Source organism: Notolabrus celidotus, chromosome 9 (genome assembly GCF_009762535.1).
Source record: "Notolabrus celidotus isolate fNotCel1 chromosome 9, fNotCel1.pri, whole genome shotgun sequence".
Taxonomy (NCBI): Eukaryota; Metazoa; Chordata; class Actinopteri; order Labriformes; family Labridae; genus Notolabrus; species Notolabrus celidotus.
The window spans coordinates 32,824,466-32,846,431 of NC_048280.1; the positions used below are offsets into that span (position 1 = coordinate 32,824,466).

General features: G+C 40.3%; 1 protein-coding gene across 1 annotated transcript in view; it reads right to left on the bottom strand.

Moving 5' to 3' along the window:
- The window catches only part of cacna1ba (calcium channel, voltage-dependent, N type, alpha 1B subunit, a), a 234,712-nt gene that overhangs the window by 41,966 nt on the left and 170,780 nt on the right, over positions 1-21,966 (bottom strand). Inside the window, exons 24-28 of the mRNA XM_034692917.1 lie at positions 20,774-20,833; positions 19,187-19,293; positions 3,569-3,665; positions 2,093-2,253; positions 1,839-1,976 (exon numbers count right to left, since the gene is read on the bottom strand). Coding sequence (XP_034548808.1) covers positions 1,839-1,976; positions 2,093-2,253; positions 3,569-3,665; positions 19,187-19,293; positions 20,774-20,833 — 563 coding nt within the window. The remainder of the gene's footprint in view (positions 1-1,838; positions 1,977-2,092; positions 2,254-3,568; positions 3,666-19,186; positions 19,294-20,773; positions 20,834-21,966) is intronic.

The window sequence follows — 21,966 nt, forward strand, 5'->3', positions numbered from 1 at the left end:
CAAAAAACAAGTTACAAAGTGCTTAACATGGGCAGCAAAATAAAACAGACAGTTCAGAAAAACACACAAGTCAAGTTAAAGGTGACATATCACGCTTTTTTCATCAATATATATTGGTCTAAGAGGTCCCCAAAACATGTCTTTAAAGTTTATGCTCAAAAAAACACTTTGCAATCAGATTTTGGTCTGCCTGAAAAGCCCTCTTCTTCAGTCCTCCTCAGAACACTCCGTTTTCCCTCTGACCACGCCCCCTCAGGAAGTGGATGTGCCCTCGGCTCTCCAGCACGTTGATCTAATGTTTACATGTTGGCTGAATAAACACGGCTGCTCAGAGATCATGTTACTTCAACCCTCTGAATCTGATCCTGACGGAGAGGCGCCTGTAGCAGGACCTTTCTGAAGGATTGGTCACAGATTTAGTGTTTCTTGTTGTTTTATTTATCAGTATGTCGACGTGTGTCTTGGTACACAGCTACGAACATGTAGCTATGTGGCTATGCTAACTAGCGCTAGCACTTATCCATGATAAATAAAAATCATCCACTAGATCTTCAAATCTGCAGACGTCGGGAGTAAACCCGACCTCTGCCAGAAAGGCAGCGGGACCTTTTCTGAAGGATTGGTCACAGATTCTGTGTTTCTTGTTGTTTTATTTGTCAGAATGTAGATGTGTGTCTTGGTACACAGCTACAGCTATGACATGTAGCTATGCTAACTAGCGCTAGCACTTGATAAATACAAATCATCCACTAGATCTTCAAATCCGCAGACGTGGGGAGTAAAACCGACCTTTGTGTTTAGTAAGACAGCCTACAACTAGCATGCCTCCCTCCTAAGCTCCTTGTTAGCACACATTTATGCAGGTAATGAAAATAGGAGGAGGGATCCAGTATTATTTTATACAGTCTATGGGCTGAACAAGCTCCGAGCTCTGACTCCGTGACAGACCGGATATTGTTGTTACGTAACAAAAACACGGAAGTCTGAAACGGCTGGTTTCAGCACACATTTACAGAAAGGTGTAGAAATCAGAACAGGGGCAGAATGGATTTTTTTCATTCTCGGGGGGTTTGTAGACATGCCAGGGACACATATTTCAGGTAGAGAACCATTAAAAAGTCCATTTTGCATGATATGTCACCTTTAAAGAAATAAAACATATTTTAAAAGACAGAAAAATTCCCCTAAAATAACTCTTAAGGAATCATACAATACAATATCATAATACAATTATTTAAAAATATATTTCTTAAAACAGTTCAAATAAATTAAAATAAATTAAAATAAAATGAATTAAAATAAAATGAATTAAAATAAAATGAAATAAAATAAAATGAAATAAAATAAAATAGAATACAATAAAATTCAGATAAATCAGGAAAGGCTCCAGGATAAAAGTATGTAGTCTTTAACGCCTTGGTGGGTGCAGACAGGAAGTAAAGATGCACCATGAGTTCATACATGTGGGTTTGCATTAAAATTAAAGTGCCTTTTATCAGAGGTTTGATAATATGCTCACCCAGGGTTAAGGCTAAGATTAGCTTCTCTAGAAACACTTCAGTAAAGGGTGTTTTATGGTAGTGTCTTTGGTGAAAAAATATGAAGAAGATTAAAATGAAATACAAACCTCTATAAAGAAGGACAGAACATGTCTCCCCTGAGCCTGAACTGTTTGGATTAAGCTTTCGTCTACACTCTGTCTCATCAGCACTTTCAGTGAACCACCTTCTTATAGAAACCATTCATGTTACATTCATGAATCCAGAGTGTAGAAAAAGATCAGTCCACTTTGGATCCACATCAGAATCATGACAGTGAAGCGTATCTCTATAACTCACGTTGGCCACCCCTCTCCAGTGGACACGGTGAAGAGCGTCAGGAAGGCCCACAGCACATTGTCGTAGTGGAACTCGTATTTCCTCCACTCTCTGGGCATTGCTGCCACCTCGTCTTTGTCGTAGTCCAGGAACTGTCCTCTGGAAGACATAAAGGTGAAATAAAGCTGAGTGGGGTTGGAGCCTGACCCTGGGTTTGGTATTTCATAAGAGGGTTTAGAGGAAAGTAAGGAGTAAGTTGGGGAATTTAGACCAACTTGCAGTCCTTCTCGAGACCCTTGGACTCGTCCGTGCAGTAGAAGAATTTTCCCTTGAAGAGCTGAACCGCGATGACAGCAAAGATGAACATGAAGAGGATGTAGACGATGAGGATGTTGAGGACGTTCTTCAGAGAGTTGACCACACAGTCGAAGACGGCCTGAGGACACACAAACACATCACAATTAATAAACAAGTTACAAATATTCCCTTTAAAATGATGGAGAAGAGGAAGGTAGAGCGTACAGTCTGGAGGTGAGCTCCAACCCAAACAGGCTTCTCAGCCCGGCTCTGCCTTCCCTGTTCTTATTCTAACATCAGACTTCCACCAGAAGTACAGGAGAACCTCTGATCCGTGCTCTCTCGTCCATCAACACCCACCGGTTGTGTTTTCAGAACCCAGCACAGAGCAGGACCGCCGGACAGCTGGAATCATGTGACCTAGGTTTTCCCGTGGTAATCACTGAATCAAAGATTCTCCTCCTCCTCTCCTCATCCATGTTGTCTTTCTGGTCCTCTGAAAACCTCTGACCTGTTGACTCCAGGCCTGGCTCCGCTCATCATGACGGTTTGTTGTTGTAGTTAAGTGAAATACGATCTGGTGATAACACAGAGTGTTTTATTCTGAAAATTAACCGGATGTTTTCATTTTGTTTTGGTGGCTGACTTCCTGTCCCGCTCCATCTGCTCTGTTGAGATTGATGCGTCATGCTCCGGCATCTGGCAAAAATAGAAGTCTAGCTTATCTGATCCAGGTCAGAGACGCAGCCGGAGCCCAGTGGAGCAGATCCAGGGCAAGTTAACACATTGACTAGAATAGAAACCTATCAGATCCGGTGCTGTGATAGATCGGAGACTGACTGAAAGGGTAGGATGTATCAGCATAATCATTCCCTGTAGTTTGTATAAATTTAGCCTGAGTCTTTAGAGGCGGCGGTGCTGCTTGGGTTGTGGAGGCCACTCACAGCGTTTGGTGGGCTGGGATGAGGGCACAGTGATAGAGGAGGAGGGACTGTTCCTCATTTGCTTTAGGGTATGAGTATTGTGTTTATCTTTAATTAAGGTACAGACGTTCTGCGTTGTATTAACCTTCTCAGTTCCTATTGTTGCGCCTCACTGAAAGCAGAAGTCTGTGCTGTGAAGCAGGTTCATGAGAACCAAAACACCCTCTCTGTAGAGATGATTTTTAAAAACAGAGCACATTTTGAAGAAGTTCAAAGTAATCCAGGGTTTCCAACTCACCTTTACTTTCCCCCTGCCTCAAAAGCTCACTTGAAACTGCTTTGCACTTAAATACTGTGGTTCTCATTGGTTGGGTACAGTTGTTACAGACACAAGATATCAGATATCTAACACAGCCTTAATGAGCTGATGAGAGCTTCTTTCTCTCCAAACTGATGACAAATATTTGTTCTGTGTCTCATTAGCGTCAAACTTTAGAGGTAAATAAGCAGAAAGCAAGACTGGAGCAAAACCTTGAGTTTGGGCAGGCGTTTGATGGTCTTGAGAGGCCGGAGGACTCGGAGAACCCTCAGAGACTTGATGGTGCTGATGTCTTTGCCTTTGGTCCCCCTGTGGAGAGCAGACTCAGTTAGACCTCACGCCCACGCAGTTACAAACATCATCAATCAATAAATCTGGTTCTATATTCCTATTATTACAAATAATTTTGCTAAGATAAACAAAAAAAACCTGTGTTGTCTTAAGTCTCTAGAGCTCCTGTGTCATGCATGATGATGAATTATCCTAGATGAGTTCAGTTAGGGAACATATAATGACAGCAGGACTTTGCTTCACTCATGTGCAGGACGTAAACCTGAACTCTTTGAGCCTGGCGTTAGAAACTGTTGAGACTGAGATCGATCTTTGCATCTCAACCTCAGAAAAAAGGAACACTAAGCTTTTTAAAAACTTGTCTTTTGACTTATTATCATAAGAGCAAAATGCAAATGCAAAATTCACCTCCAAAATAAACTTACATTAAGTAAAAAGAGCGTTCATTTAGAAGATTAATCCCACGTAACTGCCCTTTACTCTACCCACTGTCACAGTCTAGTCAGCTGAATCTATCAGAAGCAAAGATTAGTCTACAACACTGACGTCAAACAGGAACATGCACATCCTGCTTGCGTTACATGTAACCCTGGTTTACATGAACATGTTTGAAACCTTGATTTGAACACATGCAATCATTAAACACATCTGCAGGAAAGCTGCATCCTTCCCTTTGTTTAGAAAACTCTATTTCAACATGTTCCATGCATGGACACTTCAAAGTATGCACCAGTGATCTCAATCAACGACATGTGAGAGGACATTTCAGTGATTGAGATCTGAGTCAAAAAGCAATCCGTCCCCTCAAACAACCCCGAACCAGAGTCACCACAGTGAACGTCACGACGAGCAGAGAGTCATGGAAGAGGTAACAAGATAGAAATATTACAGCTCCCTCATAGAGAAGACAAAACATGCAGAGCTCTCCCTGCTGACCATCTGCAGTATAGCTCATAAAGCCGCCTCCTCCATGTAAACAGATGGGACATGGGTCAGACTTTAACATCAAAATATACATCTTAAACTATTACCAAGTTTAGTTTGAATAAGTTATCAAACACAACCACATGAGTCGCTGAGATTTCTATAAGCACGACTGTCTGCTTCAAGCTGAAACAACGATCTGTTCTGCAGTGGGCTGAATCACCTGAGGGACCTTTGACCTTTGACAACTCATTGGTAAGTTGAATGTGTGTTTGAGTTTGCGGCTGTGGTGGAACGTCAATACCGCGGCTCCAACCAGTCGATCCTTACTGTGCAGTTTTGATATCAATGTTGAACTACTGGGGGAGGTGGAGATGTATCGTCCATCTTAAATCGACAATGTTTGCAACAAGTACTTCTCTTATTCGCCTTTTCAGAGGAGAGTACTTGAGAACAGTCAACCCTGTAGATCAACCTTACTGATACACAGAGGATGAGTGGTAATGATACCAGGAGCTTACTGTCAGAGAGAGGAGAGCTGTAACTTACTCAAAATCCGAATCAGGAGGAAACAACAAAGCTCAGACTGTCTGTTTCTTTTCTTTTAGTTTACAGCAACACCAAGCTCAGCTTAGCTAAAGAACTCCTTTAATAAACTCAAAGGAACACACTACCTGTTGCTTGGATGGTCAGACATTACGACTCCAATTACACTACTTCATCAAGATTTAACGTCATGCCAATTCCAACCGTACCACCAGACTGCTCCAAAGATTTTAGTCAACCAGAGAGCTGACAAGCTCAGTTTGCAGCTCTGAAGCAAGGGGCAACCTCTGGTCTAAAAATATGAGTCCAATGCGGGAGTGCTAAAAACTGCAGTTCATTGAGGATCTGCTTGAGGCTGGCTCTGGAAGTACCGGAAACCACATACACACCAATGCAAAAAAGGCCCATCTTTACAGTAGAAATAAACATGTTTACACTCTGGTTCAAAAAACGAGTGTAGCCTGGATAGCTCATTTCTCGTCTAAGGTGGATGAGCTAACCCAGCACCAGAGTAGCATCATGCTAACAGAGCTAACACCGGACACGAACGCCACATTGGAAGGATTTCACCTGCTGTGGGCGGACAGGATACAGGAGAGCAAGACTGAACTAACTGGTGAAGAAGGCCAGCTCAGTCCTGGACCCTGTGGAGGTGGTGGCTGACAGGAGAATTATGGCCAATCTGTCATTTTGATGAACATTTCTTTTCTATATATATTCTTGTTGAAATTCTTATACTGAACACCTTTTTGTTTGCTGCTGCAACTCCATGAATTTCCCCGCTGTGGGACGAATAAAAGAGTATCTTATCTTATCTTAAGTGACCTTAAATTGCCCCTCAAGATACGTCTGCAAAATAAACACCACCATGTCTTGATTCATTGCATTTCTCAAAGTAGCGCTGTTCATCTGTCTCTTGTGAGTCTCAGTTTCACTGTAAAGTGTTGTTACACATAGGCCTAAGTTTTGATCAACTCCTTGTCATCAAAGATTCAGATTCGTTTCAGAGTGCCGTGAACTGACTGTCTGTGCCTCTGTCACTGCGAGGTGCATTCAGGGACCGTCGTAAATGTGCAATACAGTCCTTTCATGGCAATTTTCTGAAAATCAAGAGAATCAAAATATAGTCACAGTGGTCCCATCAAGAATGTTTTCTAAAAACAACTGTAATTTAGCGTATTTACTTGCCCCTGAGATGTTATTGGGGGAAAAAAGAAAAAAAAATCGCAACTTTCACCCCAATTTTTTCAAAAAGCTGTCGCAAATTCAGGCTTTTTGGGCCGCAACAATCACAAAAAAATCCCGCGAAATCCTGGAGGTACTGATTGAACCAGTGACTGTTCACTTTGTGTGATTTTATCCAATAGTTGGATGTTTCTGGAGGGCAGGAGTGTGTTGCTGAGTAGATATCCAAGGGAGGGAAAAAGTAATTGAATTGAACTCTTGAACTCTGCATTATTATGAATCCAGAAGAGGAGGACGAGAGAAGGAATACAACTGAGTGTTTTCCTCTGCTCAGCTTTAATGTAGAGCAGATGGAGAGAAGATGTGGGATGTAGAGCAGAATGTCTGAAAAGGCAATTGAAGAAAAGACTGAAAATCCTGGTCACAGAGGAAGGATAAGCCACAAATCCTTTGGCATATGAAGAGTTCTTTAAAATCCCCGAAAGTCATAAACGTTCAGTCTACAGCTCCTGATAGGCCGCTGCTGAATAAGCACTTCAAGAAGTCCTGAGGAGGATGAAAGTGAAAGAATATGCAGACAGAAAATGTCACAGGTAGTATGCTGCTCTCTGTGATGTAGGGATCCTACAGAAAGGTTCAAACTGTGAGTTCTTGTTCCACTCATCAGCCATGTGCTGCGTTTATCCTGACTACTGCTCGGCCGATTTATTTTGAAATCTGCAACATGGTTGTAAAAAGAAAAAAGCTAACAAGATGAAACCGGCGGAATAATGCCGCACAGCATCTTACAGAATCTTTCCTGTTTTACATCTCTCATTGGTGTTGATTAGATTATTCATCCTCCTCTGCAGCTCTAAAATGGGATTTACTGTGTTTATAACCTGGAAATCAGATTCAAGCTTCTGCCTCCATATGACTAGAATTTCACCGTGGGGTTTAGAATTGAAACATCTTGTGTAGTCACAAAAAGTGCTTATTGTTCATTCAGTCCTGTTCCATAGCTCATCTCCAGCCGGGCCAGATTCAGTAATGTAGTCCACACCTGCCTCTTCATGGCAACATCCATCAGCTCCTCCTCAGGGATCCTGAGGTGTACCCATGTCTGCTGTAAGGCATCATGTCTGATAGAGTCAGACTGGTTTCCTTGGCCCAAGAGACCTGCAAACTTGTACTCTGGGTTCTATCAGGCTGAGGGCTGAGGACTCTAGGGAACCGTGAACCCCACCTACATGTTGTATGTTTCAGAGGCAGGGTTAAGAGAATCAAGAAAGCCTTTGATTGGAAGAAGCCTATCCCATATCCCGAGCAAAAGTCTGAGGAAAGGAATGACCCTCCAGGTGAGGTGTGCAAGTGGGCTGTCTTAGCTGCCAAGCCTCTCCATGTCACCTGGAGGTGGCAGAATATGAGGATTGCTTTATAGGCTGAGCCCATCAGAACTTTTCCTAGTGAATCAAATTGATTGCTTGAAGACAAAAGTTCTGCTATATATTCTATGAACTACTACTACTCGCCTGTGGAAGAGGCACGTCATGAGGACAGATTTACGTGACCGCTTTTCCCAGCAGCGCTAGTGCGAACTTCCCCTCACAACAAGACCAATGGTGGACAACGGCAGGTTGTCTCCTCGGCTGACCACTGTTTTGTCTTGGAATACATTAGTCTTTTAAATTTTTTTGCTGCAGGACAATGGCGGAAACTGTCTGGTTTGTGTTTTCGATCACGGCAAGCCCGCCCCTCACGAAAGTGGTTCGCGGTTCTAGACCAGCAAAGAGTTGGAGATGATCTGGAACCGGTTTTCCCGGCCGGGAGCCGGTTCACTCGCAGTCGAAACACGAAAAAACGGTTCTCAATTGAGCGCTGGCTCTGAACTGGCCTTGAAACTGCCTCGGTCGAAATGGGGTACATATGTACATATGGGTGTTCCCTCCATGTACTTTGGCTTTCTCCTACAGTCCAAAGACCTGCTTGTTACGTTAAATGATGAGTCTTAACTGTCCGTGTCTGTAATTGTGAATGGTTCTCTTTCTCTGTGTCAGCCCTGTGAGCGACTGGCGACCTGTTCTGGGTGTACCCAGCCTCTAGCCCAATGAAACCTGGGTCTGGCACAATCCCACATAAACCCGAAATGGGATAAGCAGTATAAACTCTTCCTAGGGTCTAAAGCATACCATCCTGTTGCTCCTACATGGCTCTGTGTATAATCTCTGAATCCATCAACCTCTGAGAATCTCTGAGAACAATTGCCAAAGTCAAACTTACAGCTTCAACAACTTCCTTCTCTGTGAGCTTCCTTCTTTACATTCCAATCAGCAACCTCAGAAGCAACCATGTTCAGACGAAAAGTTAAGTAAAATTCAACCCTCCAGAAATGTTGCAGAATGAAATTTCATGGTTCCTTGAAGGAGAGTGTGTTCCATTGTTTCTGGTGAGTCTCAGTTTCACAGTAAATGGTAAGTTCCACAGAGGCTTCATTCTGGCTTCCTTCAGCGGTATGAACAGTCAATGTTTGATCTAGAAAGGATTTTGTTTTCTGATAGGAGCCGGGACGTCAATACGCTGCATTGTGTTCCTCCTGCTTTTGCTCTCCATACAGAATGTTGTTCCTGCATAGACCCAGGCCTGCTGATAAATGACTGCCCAATACTACATGGCATACAAATGTAGGTCTTAGATCACATAACTGACTAAAACAGATCACTGAACATTTCCAACAATCCCACAGTCTTTCTAAAGCTCTAAAAGATTCTGGACTTCAATATGAGAACTTCTTTAATTAGCCCTGAGGTGACAAAAATACAGAACCCTGTCATAGCTTTTGTTTTTCTGCACAACCCTGTGAGCTCTTTGTACTCCACATGCAACTATTCCCATGCTCTGATGCACATTAGCCTCGCATGCGATCACAGTGACATTTAGCCAGAGGGTTCTCAAACAGTTACAATAAGGGCTAAGAAACCAACCATGAATATATTCAGAAAACTCTCAAAGAATAAACCTTTGTGCCCAAAACAAATATTCATACAGTGATGAGGCAGGAGAGTAAGTGATTTTGGACTTGTTACAGGGTTCAAAATGTGACAAATCTCCGCCTGAAGCCAAGAGGGATGTCAAGGATCAAATGATAATAAGGACATCTGGCTGGGATGAAGCTGAGGCCACAACTGTTCATCATTTTCTTGGAACCTCTCTCTCAAATCTGAGCTATTTTTAACCTCTATTACCCTGCGGAGTGTCTATGACGAGTCTTCCAATGAGAGGCACAGCTGACTTGATTGACAGGCGGGAACACTGTAGCTGTTGGCTAGGAGGCTCAAAGCCTGCCTCTTTATGTCACACTCGCTGGACAGCAGCAATATAGCTGCCGACGACAATAGGCCTCAAAACAGTGCTTCAGAAACAGATGGGTGACATCATTGATACTATGTCTATATTTATACAGTCTATTGTACTAAAATCTTCTCAAATCTGCAGGTGTTTTCTCTCCTTATTCCAGACCATAGCATCTATCAGTTAATACTAATCATATTTAACCTCCTTAAAAACCACTCACAAGCTGCCTGTCACTTCATGCTGACAACTTGTTGTACACTACCCGAGCTGCAGAGCTCACAACTGGCTGTTAAAGGGAAAGACGGACTGGCTGACACATGAGGAAGAATACTTTTTTTTAAAGACACCTACAAATGAAAGGTTTCATTCCAACATGCATATCTTACTTTTTTCTATCAAAGGTGGATTAGTAATTTATTTCTTCCTTTGACTCATCAAATAGTTCTGAAAGTCATTTGAGGAACTTTTATCTCTAATTAGTGAAGATTTGAACAAAGTAAATACAAAAATAAATCTCAGTTTTTATCCAAAGCATGTTGGAATGAAAGAGCTAAAACCCTTCGTGGCTTTAGACAGCAGAGGCAGGTTTCACTCAAAGGTTACTGTCGTGTTAAGAAGGCATTTCATCGACTGGATTATGGATTAGATTATTATGCACATGATGCTGATCTAAGCAGAATGATAGTTACAGACGATTGGATTTGAGGGGGGAAAGGGTTGGGAGACGGGTACAGGTATGGGTGTAAGGGGGTGGAGTCATGGTGGCATAGAGAGGTTCCCCACCTGGTCACACCTTGTTGCGATCTACTTGGGGGAAAACAGTGGTAAAACAAGGTACAGCACATTTATGGATGCTTCACACACACACAAACAAAATAAAGCATATGTTTGCATCAAATGACATCACTTAGTTCCTCTGAATGAACTGCTGAGCTATGTTTTGGTTGGAGGGATACATCCTAATACAGAAAAGGCTAACATATATGTAATAGCAGGTGTGATCGGATGCTGTTAATATGCCTGTTACTTTTAAAAGGTAGCCTCAAAGTGGAGTAACACACAAAACAAGACTGTTGAGGGACATGACAGGCACCTGCTCATGTTTTGTTCTGTAATTGCATGCTGCTAAAACTGCTCAGTCTAAACCAAAACATCAAATAAAAACAGGCCTCTTGGGAGATTCCTTCAAAATAACATTTCTATTGACGATAAAAGCAAAAGAAATATCATCCAAGGTTATCACTACAGTGTCTGAGGCTGACAACAAGAGGCAGTTTGCAGTTTGTAGCATCATTTGAAAATTGCACAGCAGACTGGGCTCAACACTTGAGAGGCTCAAGTAGGTGAGATGACAGGCTGACAGATTGGGCTGTGATGGGGATGCTATGGTTTGTTGTCCTTGCTACAGGCAGTCAATCATGTGGATCGCAGGCAGAATGAGCTCTGGAGACATGCATGATGAGTGAACAACAGCTGCCTATCAAACAGGACTCTTCAGCCAGTACTGTCAGGTATCACGTGTGGATATTAAAGCATTATAAAGAGGCAGAGTCTAACCTTTGAAGAGCTAAAATGTTCAATATTAAATGTAAAAATCAGACATCATGTACCTGCGTTAGAATATACATTGTTATGATGGCACTAAGAAGACATATAGTATAACAAATTGAATCAAGAATACAATGGCAGATCATTTAATTCATAACAATTTTAGAGGCTTCTACAAATTAAAGTGGAATGTTAGAAGAAGCAAATATCAAAGTTTTATCAGTCCCACAAAAGCTGAGAAAAATCAAACGTTCATAGCTTTATTCTACAAAATATAGTTGAAAGAATTGAAGTCCAAACTTAGTTTTTGATTGGCATTTCCCTCGTCTTGATTGAAATCTGTCTGCCTCCGCACAAAATAACAACGTATGGGACATCAGCTGCTGCAGCTTCTCATGTCTGAGTCGTCTGAGGACAAGGATGAAGCCCGGCCATCTGAAAATTATTCACTTCAATTGGTCGAGGGACTAACGCTGACACTTGAAATGCTTTTCTTTTTCACAGTTAGCATCTTTATGCTCCTGCTACAAGAACAGCAATCACAATAAACTGTGGGAGTGCACAGCTAATGAGCTTTTATGTGCAACTGTATTGTGAAACATAATTTAGGTGCAGTAATGAGTACTGCTCTTTTTGTATTTATTGTTATTTCTTCTTTCTCTGTTATTTATTTACTGATTGTTCTATATCTCATTGGTTCTTCTTCCTTTTTGCATTAATATTAATTTATTCTCACTGTTTTATTCTGAGGAACTGTAATGGCTAAATTGGAGTAAACTAAATATTTCTAATTCTGTTTTTTAAGTTGATGACCGACATAGAGTAACACAGCTTTGGTTTTCTGATGGAGGATAAAGCTTGAGAGCGGCAGAGTGACAGGAATGAAAAAGGAAGTAGATTAAACCGAATCAATTCGAGTAAAGGTCACTCTTGATGAAAAAGTAGCCTTTGAGATAACACTGTGCAACATGATTCAATTTTAATGCATATTTACAAACACAAAATCTCCCCACTTCCCTAACTTATAAATAAATAAATATTCTGTTCTTTTGTGTTTTGTTTGTTTTTTAACTTTCACTTCTTTTCTTTTCCTCATTGTTTTTAATATTAATCCCTCTTATTAATCTTTTTTTGTTATGTATGTAGATATTCTGTTTCTACATTGATACTTTGTCTCTGTGTTGATTATTTCTATGGAGGGCCACTCGACAAGCCTGTTAGGGTTTTTTTTGCCTCCTCCTGCACATAACATGTTAATGGTTAATTTTATTATTGAATTTGATCTGTTATATATTGGCTCGTGTTATTGAACATGCAATGTTTGTTTTGTTCTTTTATATGTGCAATAAATAAATAAATAAATAAATAAATAGATAAATAAATAAATAAATAAATAAATAGATAAATAAATAAATAAATAGATAGATAAATAAATAAATAAATAGATAAATAAATAAATAAATACTGTAAAAAGTGATTGAGTCACAGGAGTGCCATATATAAGAATACCTCTTGTTTTAAAGAAAAATAAAATAATGTAGTAATAATAAGACCAAAAGTTTATAAAAGCATGGAAATATAAGACAATTCAAATCAAAGTAAAAAAAAGTAGAACAAAAAAAACATATTTCTGAATAATAATCATTTTTGCTAGTTTATATGCATTTGTATTATCCAAAAACACCTGAATTTATTTTTTACATTTTATTTTTGAAAAACAAATTAAATTCAATTATTTAATATTTTTACTATATTTCTTTATTATTTAACTATTTCATTTTTTTTCTCCTATCCCTTGTGTTTCGACTTTTTATTGAGAGGCCAAGCTTTAAGTGTTTTTCTTTATTCCTTTAATTCCCCCTTCTTCCCTCAAAGGCACTCCTATAACTTTGAGTAAGTGTGGAGGTCAGCAAATTTTCACAATGTCTCATTTATTGATTTCATACTGAACATCAGGGCTCCACTTAATGCAGGCTGACACTCACTGAAAAGTGCTGTGTGCTTCTGTAATGCTAATCAGCACAGGTGTGGAAACAAACCATATTAATTCATCCCCATCTGCAGCGTGACACTGAGTCTGACAGGTACAGGTAAAGTTAGGTTGTGATGTGCAGACTGTGTGTGAATGATGATGATGTGACGGTATGGTCATAGGGCAGTCATTACAAACCTATAGTCTACAACACGAGTCATACAGTCTATGTAATGTACATGCTAAGATCAAAAAGAAGATCAATACTCCACAGCAGCAGCCTGTTACATTAGTGAGCCTCTGGTGAATTAATAATAGAGGATGTGATATTGATGGTATCATTGCAGTCAGAGCAGAGCTGAGGCAGGGGCAGAGTGCTGATGAAAGCACTTCCCCTTCAGAGGCTTGGGGAAGATAAGGATGATGAACACGCAGGTGACATGCTCCTCCAGAGAAGAAGAGAGCATGAAGGAAGGACCTGTATCCAGAACCGCGAGGGTCGAGTACAGGAAGGTCTCAGACGGACCTCGTAATGTGAGTGCGTGTCGGGCAAACGGTGCACACTGCAAACAAACACCCATTCTCACAAGCAATTTCACTTCATATACTGCAGGTCTTACAGCGTCTCAACAACATGTACCTCTTAATGATGTTTAAAGCTGGGCCTCATTCAAAGACATACAGTACATAATGTTTGTCTGAGGTTGAAAAGTCCTGTAATCGCTCCTGTAGTTCATTACAGCCTGCAAGCCAAGAGAGGACTGTAAACTGACTGCAACACTAGTCCTATAAAAGTTCTTGTTTTCACCAGTGACAGACTGTTATTCCACGGCAGCAACTCAAATCTTAGAAAGTGTTTTTGGCTAGTTTTAATTTTCCCTCTCCAAGTATTTGTTGTTGGGAGAGTAATTAGGGTCACACTGGTCTTCAGTGAAGCTATTGTCACATCCCTCAAACTCACTATCATCTCTGAAGATGACCTCAAGTATGTTCTGAAGACTGTAGAGCTTATTTTCATTCAGACCATTAAAATTTGGACAATAATAGGACAGTAAAATTATTTTATTTAAAGGCACTATGAGGAGTTTTTAACTGGCTGAGAAACAGACTGAAACTGATACTGGTGCTTTTTTATGACCCTCAAAAGCAAACAAGTCAATCCACAACAACACTGATACCTTCTCTGTTGTCATTTTTAATGCCTGAAAGTGTTCTGAGAGGGTAGGTATCAGATCAGATGATTGACATCTCACTTTAGAAACACCCTTTTTTGGCTGTTTTCATGGCAAATAATCACACTGTGTGATAAATCTGCATGTTAAATGCAACAGGATGCGATTATTGTCTGAAGACACAAATTTTGCATGTATAGGACAAGAGATGAGAGGTATCACTTTGTCCACAAGGGGGCGCCAAAATCGATACAAACCAAAAGTTCCTCACAGCAGCTTTAAAGATATAAAAAAATGCTTTTTTTAATCCATTTATATTATATCAACCTAATTTGACATTACTTTGAGTTTATATTTTTTCAAATGTACTTTAAATTGAACAACAGAACACATTTAAATTAAAAATAATTAAAACAGCTAAATTAATTGAGTGGGTTTTAACCATTTTTGTCATTGTGACACAGAGGTCACATCAGATTTTTCATTACTATTTGCCCGATGTGACATAGGCCTATATATCACAGCGATTTTTTTTCCAACTTGTTTGATATTAATTTGTTGAAGGAATATGTTCACAACTGGTTTACTGTAATACAGGACTCACTATTGAAGCCTTACAAGTGTTAAGTGGGTTTAAACTTGCCTATAGTATCAAAAAACAAGCTTTTCAAAATTAGCTAGTTCCTTAACTTTTGTTTACAAGTCACATCCTGTCCCAGTCACATAACTATCACATCACAACCACACCAGGATGTTTAGTATATGTCACTTAAAGACTTAATGAGGCATAAAGTTGTATAAGGAAGATTCAAGGGCATTTAACGTGTATGTTACACCCGTGTCACTGTGGGGTTCTTATGGGTTAATATTCTGATATTCTTAATGTAACTCTAGCGAAAGTTCAGACAGGAAGACTATAAAGCAATCACAGCAGTTGTTTAACTCTCCTCTCCCTCGTTCAAAACTTCTCCGGAGCTGTCATTGGTTAATCAGCGGCGGCTGTCATCCAATAGCTCAGTGGCACGCCCTTATCGTCAGCCTATCAACTTTGTGTTGTCTTTTTAAATGTGTCTCCAGCTAGTCCCTTCTTGCATTAATGGTGCGCACCCCTCCACCTCCCCATCTCCACCTGGTCTCTACAAGACTTCAATTCCTGGAATTCATCAACCATCAACCATCATTATCTTTCCTTTTTGACAAAGCTTATAGTTAAGCTGGATCAGGCTTGGACCAGCTTTTGTCATGCTGCTATAGGCCTAGACTGCCGGGGGAACTGGCACACTGACACACTGGGATCCTAGCTCACCCCCTTCCCCCCAACCCCCTCATCACTTACTTTAACTCTGCCTGTCCCATTAAAGTTACTAACCATAGACCTTTCTGGAGTCCCTGAGCTCCATTGTCTCATAGGTTCCTCTGAGCTGCTGTAGACGTCCTCCTGCTGTGGACGATCTGGACTCCAGCTGATACGGACATGCTGGACTCCAGCAGCAACAGCTTCTACGACTGGTCTCATCACTATCACCTCTCTCTCTTACTCCCCTCTATCTGTCTTTCCAGACCCAACTCAGTCGAGGCATGATGGCTGTCTAACGTGAGTCTGGTTCTGCCTGAGGTTTCTGCCTGTTAAAGGAAGTTTGTCCTCACCACTGTAACTAGCTAAATACTGCGATGTGCAATGCTCATGATGGATTAAGGTGGGGTCAGACTGAGTCTTACCCTGTCTTGAAGTTGGGCCTCTGTTCATAATTTGACATAGAGTGGTCTAGACCTCCTATGTTTGTAAAAGCGTCTTGAGATAACGTTTGTTGTGATTTGGCGCTATACAAATAAAGATTGATTGATCACCACCAGAGTCTAGACTCTAGGGGGATTTCTTCTGCTGGAGTCCTTACACCAAAGATTTCTGTCAAGTTTCATTATTCATTAAGTTGTTACAAATATAATTTAATCTTCAAACTGTGTCTCTCCTGATTGAACTTAATTGTTTATAAGAGCAGCTGTGATGACCAAATGTACCTCCTAGATGAATAAAGTATTACTGATTCTGATTCTGGTTCTGGTTCTGATTAATGGAGTCTGGTGGCCTTGTAGAGTCTGATGTTACGTCTTGTTTGTGGTTAAAATTAAAACATGTTATTTGACTGCACAGTGGTCTGTCTCCATAGAGTTTCTCTTTGTGATGTTGATGTCAACAAAAAGTCTGTCAGCGGCAAAAACAAGCACAACTTGAAATTATTGATAATCTCTACATAAGAGGTTGTCTCTGCATCCGTTTCTCTCTGAAGAACTCTGTATCTTGTAAAAAAACAGAGTTGCATTCTTCACTCTTTTACACTTCTTTAGAGAAATGCTGGACACAGTAGAAGAAGTAAGACTGAATATGTGAGGAAATTACTTGGTATTGCAGTTCAAGCCATGTATGTCGTCTCTCTCACATACATACACACACACACACACACAGAGAATGACACAGACAGGCGGGATGAGAGAGGTAGAGGAAGCATTACCCCATGAAGCTCCTTCAAATCGATCCCGGCACAGAAACAGGGAGAGGATCAGGTCAATAAATACACTGAAGATCAACACAACGCTCACACACACAGAGACACACACAGAGACACACAAAGACACACTTTTGCTCTTGCAGAGTTTTTTCAGGATTTTAGTTCCACCTCTCATCACGTAGATTCGTTTGGAGCTTGTTTTGATGTTAGCATCCCTGATTAGTATATCAGGATATGTCTAAGTGTTGGTGAGCTGAGGTTAAAGGAAAAATATTAATACACATTACAACAAAATGAAATGAAATCCACAAATCCTGGAATAAAATATCAAGATGAAAGAAGTGACGACAGCGTTCAGATCGTAGAAATCCCGGCTCAGGAAGTCTCACTTCAAAAACCTTTAATTACAAAACAGCCTCCTAATGAACTCAGACATCAGATGAGTTCATCACACTGAGAGGTTTAAACTCTATGAACACATGCAGTGCCTTTCCCTATCGCTCCGTGCTCTTACGCTCTCATCTCAGTGGATCCATGACTGAATTAGCATACTGCATGCTCAGCTATCTCACCTGCAGGAGTCTATTAACATGAGTCCTTTTGAAAAGAGGGGCGTTCACTTATTCTTGATTCACTTCACAGAAGTTGGTGAGATGACTCAGACTCACATGTGTTCATAGATTTTAAGATATAAGACTAAAGGATTGTGGTTTCTCACATAGACTTTGCACCATAATTAGACCCAAATATGTGAATCAGATGTAAGATGTTCAAACATTAGACTCCTTAATACACAGTATTTCACCCAGGGGTGCTGCAGTCATCCTGTGGCTCTCTTTAAGCTCTCTTGGGATTTTTCACCACTTGATTTATCCCCTTTCTTTTTCAGGATATAAGTAACACAGCTCAAGTTCACTCTTCAGAGAAGATATATAATAATTTTTAAGCTTTTAATTTGCTTTTTTATACCTTAAATGTAGGTAACTGTATTTCCTTTATGATAACAAACATGCTTTTATTGAGGATGCAGAAGGTGGAGAGGAAAAACAAACAACTGAGAGAATGATGAAAAGCAAAAACTGTTTGCACCCCTTGAAGAGGCTTTGGCCCTCTGTTGCTTGCTACATTCAGAGCAGGTTTAGAAATACTAGTGACAGCCTACATGAAAACTATATTTTTTTACTTGTATATTATCAGCAAATGGCAGTCTAAGATGCTCAGCATGGCAGGATGGCCAGGTATCGTCTGTGCAGGAGCATTTATAAGGTATCCTCTGCTGCTACAGATGTTAGAGACGTACACTACCAGTCAAAAGTTTGGACACACCTTCTCATTCAATGGTTTTAATTTATTTGTATTATTTTCAACATTGTAGATTAATACTGAAGACATTAAAGCTATGAAATAATCTAGTTTTGCCATAATGTGGATTACAACAGTAGTCAAATAGGGCTATCCATTGTGTACTAACCCTACCTCTGAACAACAACTGATGGTCTCAAACACATTAAGAAGGCAAGTCATTCTACAAATGAACTCTTGACAAGGCTCATGTTCATTAGAAACCATTCCAGGAGACCACTTCATGAAGTAGACTGAGAGAATACCAAGAGTGTGCAAAGCTGTCATGAATCTAAAATATAAAACATATTCTGCTTTGTTTAACACTTTTTTGTTCATTCAATAATTCCATATATGTTCTTTCATAGTTCAGTATTAATCTACAGTGTTTAAAATAGTTAAAATAAATAAAAAAACATTGAATGAGAAGGTGTTTCCAAACTTTTGACTGGTATTGTATGTCCAACCACAAAATGAGAGGTGGATAGTACATATATACATATATACGTAGAAGGCCTGAAGCTGCCATCTTTTCCTAAACCTAACAACACTTTGACTGTGAAGTTTCAATCTTTCAATGTGTCAACATTATGTTCTGGTGTGACAGGAAACACATTGATAAACAATAACAGGCTTTCAAAGATGCTTTAAATTAATTCATACTGTTTTGATTTGATCACTTTGATTTTTTTATTTGATCATTTTTCTCTTCCTGATGTTTTTTCTTGTCTTCTCTTTTCCTTTTTAAAATTAAGGATATCCACAACTCCAAGTGTGCACTGCTGCATCCTGAAAACCCACACAGCACCCCGCCTGAGTGAAATACTTTTGAATGAGTCTCATTAAACAAGCTGCTAATGATCATCTGGCAGACTTGACGCTGCAGGTCTTCCCCCTGGCGCACTTTATTAAACCAGTGTCCTCAAAGTGTTTCCACTAACTCTGATAATCAGGAAGAAACTCTTTACAAAGCATAAAACTTTATATCGTCAGAGAAGGAGTCATCAAACTTACGAAAATGCAAAAGCCACCAGCGCCCCACTGACCACTATGAAGTCCAGGATGTTCCACAGGTCTCTGAAGTAAGCTCCTGGATGAAGCAGCAGGCCGAGGTCCACCATCTACAGCAAACACAACACAGTGTTGGAAGATTCACATTAACACAATTTAAATGAGTTTGTTGATGAGTACACAGGTTATATAGTATGTTTCAGTATTAATGATACACACAGACATTTTAACACAGACTAGATGAATCATCACTGCTTCATGATGTTACAGTAGATTATAAAGTGAGGGATAATACAGACACCATGGAGGGATTCTAGTTCACATAAGCACCTGCTCACTGCACACTATCCTGCTTATTATTCTGCTGCCAACTCAACATACAAACCAAGCGGCAACCTCTGGTCTAAAAATATGAAGCCAATGCCGAAGTGCTAAAAGCTGCAGTGCATCGAGTGTCCACTTGAGGCTGGCTCTGGAAGTCCCGGAAACCACATACACACCCATGAAAAAAAGCCGATCTTTACAGCAGAAATAAACACGTTTACAGCCTGGTTCAAAAAACGAGTGTAGTCCGGATAGCTCATTTCTTGATCGGCACACACTGTAGGGGGGTCGAATTTTTTCATAATGCTGCAATTTTGAAGATATTAAAATCTCGAGTTTTCCATTACGAGAGGCACAGCTGACTTGACTGACAGGCAGGAACACTGTAGCTGTTGGCAAGGAAGCTCAAAGCCAGCCTCTTTACGTCACACCAGCTCGACAGCAGTTATGTTGAGTTAAACATTTCCAATATGGCTGCCGCCGACAATTGGCCTCAAAACAGCGCTTCAGAAACAGATGGGTGACGTCACGGATATCACGTGTATTATGTATACAGTCTATGGTATAAACAAGCTGATGCTAAGTTTTCATCTAGAGATTACTAAAAGGTTAAATAATATTTTATTTATGCAGCTTTAAAAACATAGACGTCTAAAGTGCGTTCATTTATTTTTTTACTTCCTGTTAGTCTGCTTTATTCTCATAAATCACAGGAAACTGAACATTTTCATTCACAGTAAAGTCGTTACATTAGCGTTTTTTCGTTGGCATCTTCAACAGATGCAGAAATAAACAGCAGTACCTGTGTCAGGTCCTCTTTCCTGCTGCTGTGGTTTCTATTTGCTTCGTGTCTGTTTACTTCAATTATGTCAACGTCTCTTTCACTTTACCACCTCGTGGGTTTTAACATCACTCACATTGTTTTCCTCCTCTTGACCAAAGCTGATTAACCTTTAAAATAAACACTAATGCAGCATAATGTCCTGATCACAATGATCCATGACGTCCTGGCACTGACTGCCTTCATGTCCTCTCAACATTTATCAATCAAGTGCTTTCAGTGGGTGCAACATGTGCAGAGTGAGAGACTAAATCAAACACATGTTCAACACTCTGAGGAAGTAAAGTAAAGAGATGTACAGTCCTGAGGTTGTTGGTGTTTAAATGTGAAGTTATAAGCTCAATAGTCTGCAACACACTTCAACAATCCCAAAGGTCGCAAAAAGTGTCACAACTCATGAACAAAGAAGTACTCTCAAAGTTTACCTTGATCACCATTTCAAACGTGAAAACACCCGTAAAGGCGTAATCCAGATATTTGAGCACCTGCAAAAGAAAACATGAAGAAACTTATCAGATTGAGCTGTGTCTGTGATAATCAGGTGAAATCAGTTAGCATGTTTCAATGTTTTAGACTCTGAATGTTTAAGATCATTGTTTTAAGGACAGATGAAGAGAGAGAGGAACTGTGAGGAGCAGAAAGAGGGGGAGGACATGGCCGTGAAGTCAAACCAGTTATAATACAGTACTAACTGCTAGGCAGTTAACTCTATTACAGTAAAAGGCTAATCGATATATATATATATATATATATATATATATATATATATATATATATATATATATATATATATATATATATATATATATATATATACAGTCATGGCCAAAAGTTTTGAGAATGACACAACTATTAATTTTCACAAAGTCTACTGTTTCATGTTTTTAGAATGGCAATTTGCATATACTCCAGAATGTTATGAGGAGTGATCAGCTCAACTGCAATTAATTGCAAAGTCCCTCTTTGCCTTGAAAATGAACTTTATCACCAAAAACACATTTCCACTGCATTTCAGCCCTGCCACAAAAGGACCAGCTAACATCATTTCAATGACACACAGGTGTCACACACATTAACACAGGTGTGGGTGTTGATGAGGACAAGGCTGGCGATCAATCTGTCATGATTGAGTGACTGGACACTTTAAAAGGAAGATGGTGCATGACACCATTGTTCCTCATCTGTTAGCCATGGTTACCTGCAAGGAAACACGTGCAGCCATCATTGCATTGCACAAAAAGGGCCTAACAGGGAAGTTTATAGCAGCGAGTAAGACTGCACCTCAGTCAACCGTCTATCGAATTATCAAGAACTTCAAGGAGAGAGGTTCAATTGTTGCCAAACAGGCTCCAGGGCGCCCAAGAAAGTCCAGCAAGCACCAGGACCGTCTCCTGCAGGTGTTACAGCTGCGGGATCGGGCCACCACCAGTGCAGAGCTTGCTCAGGAATGGCAGCAGGCAGGTGTGAGTGCATCTGCATGCACAGTGAGGCGAAGACTTTTGGAGGAAGGCCTGGTGTCAAGGAGGGCAGCAAAGAAGCCACTTCTCTCCAGTAAAAACATCAGGAACAGACTGATATTCTGCAGAAGGTACAGGGACTGGACTGCTGAGGACTGGGG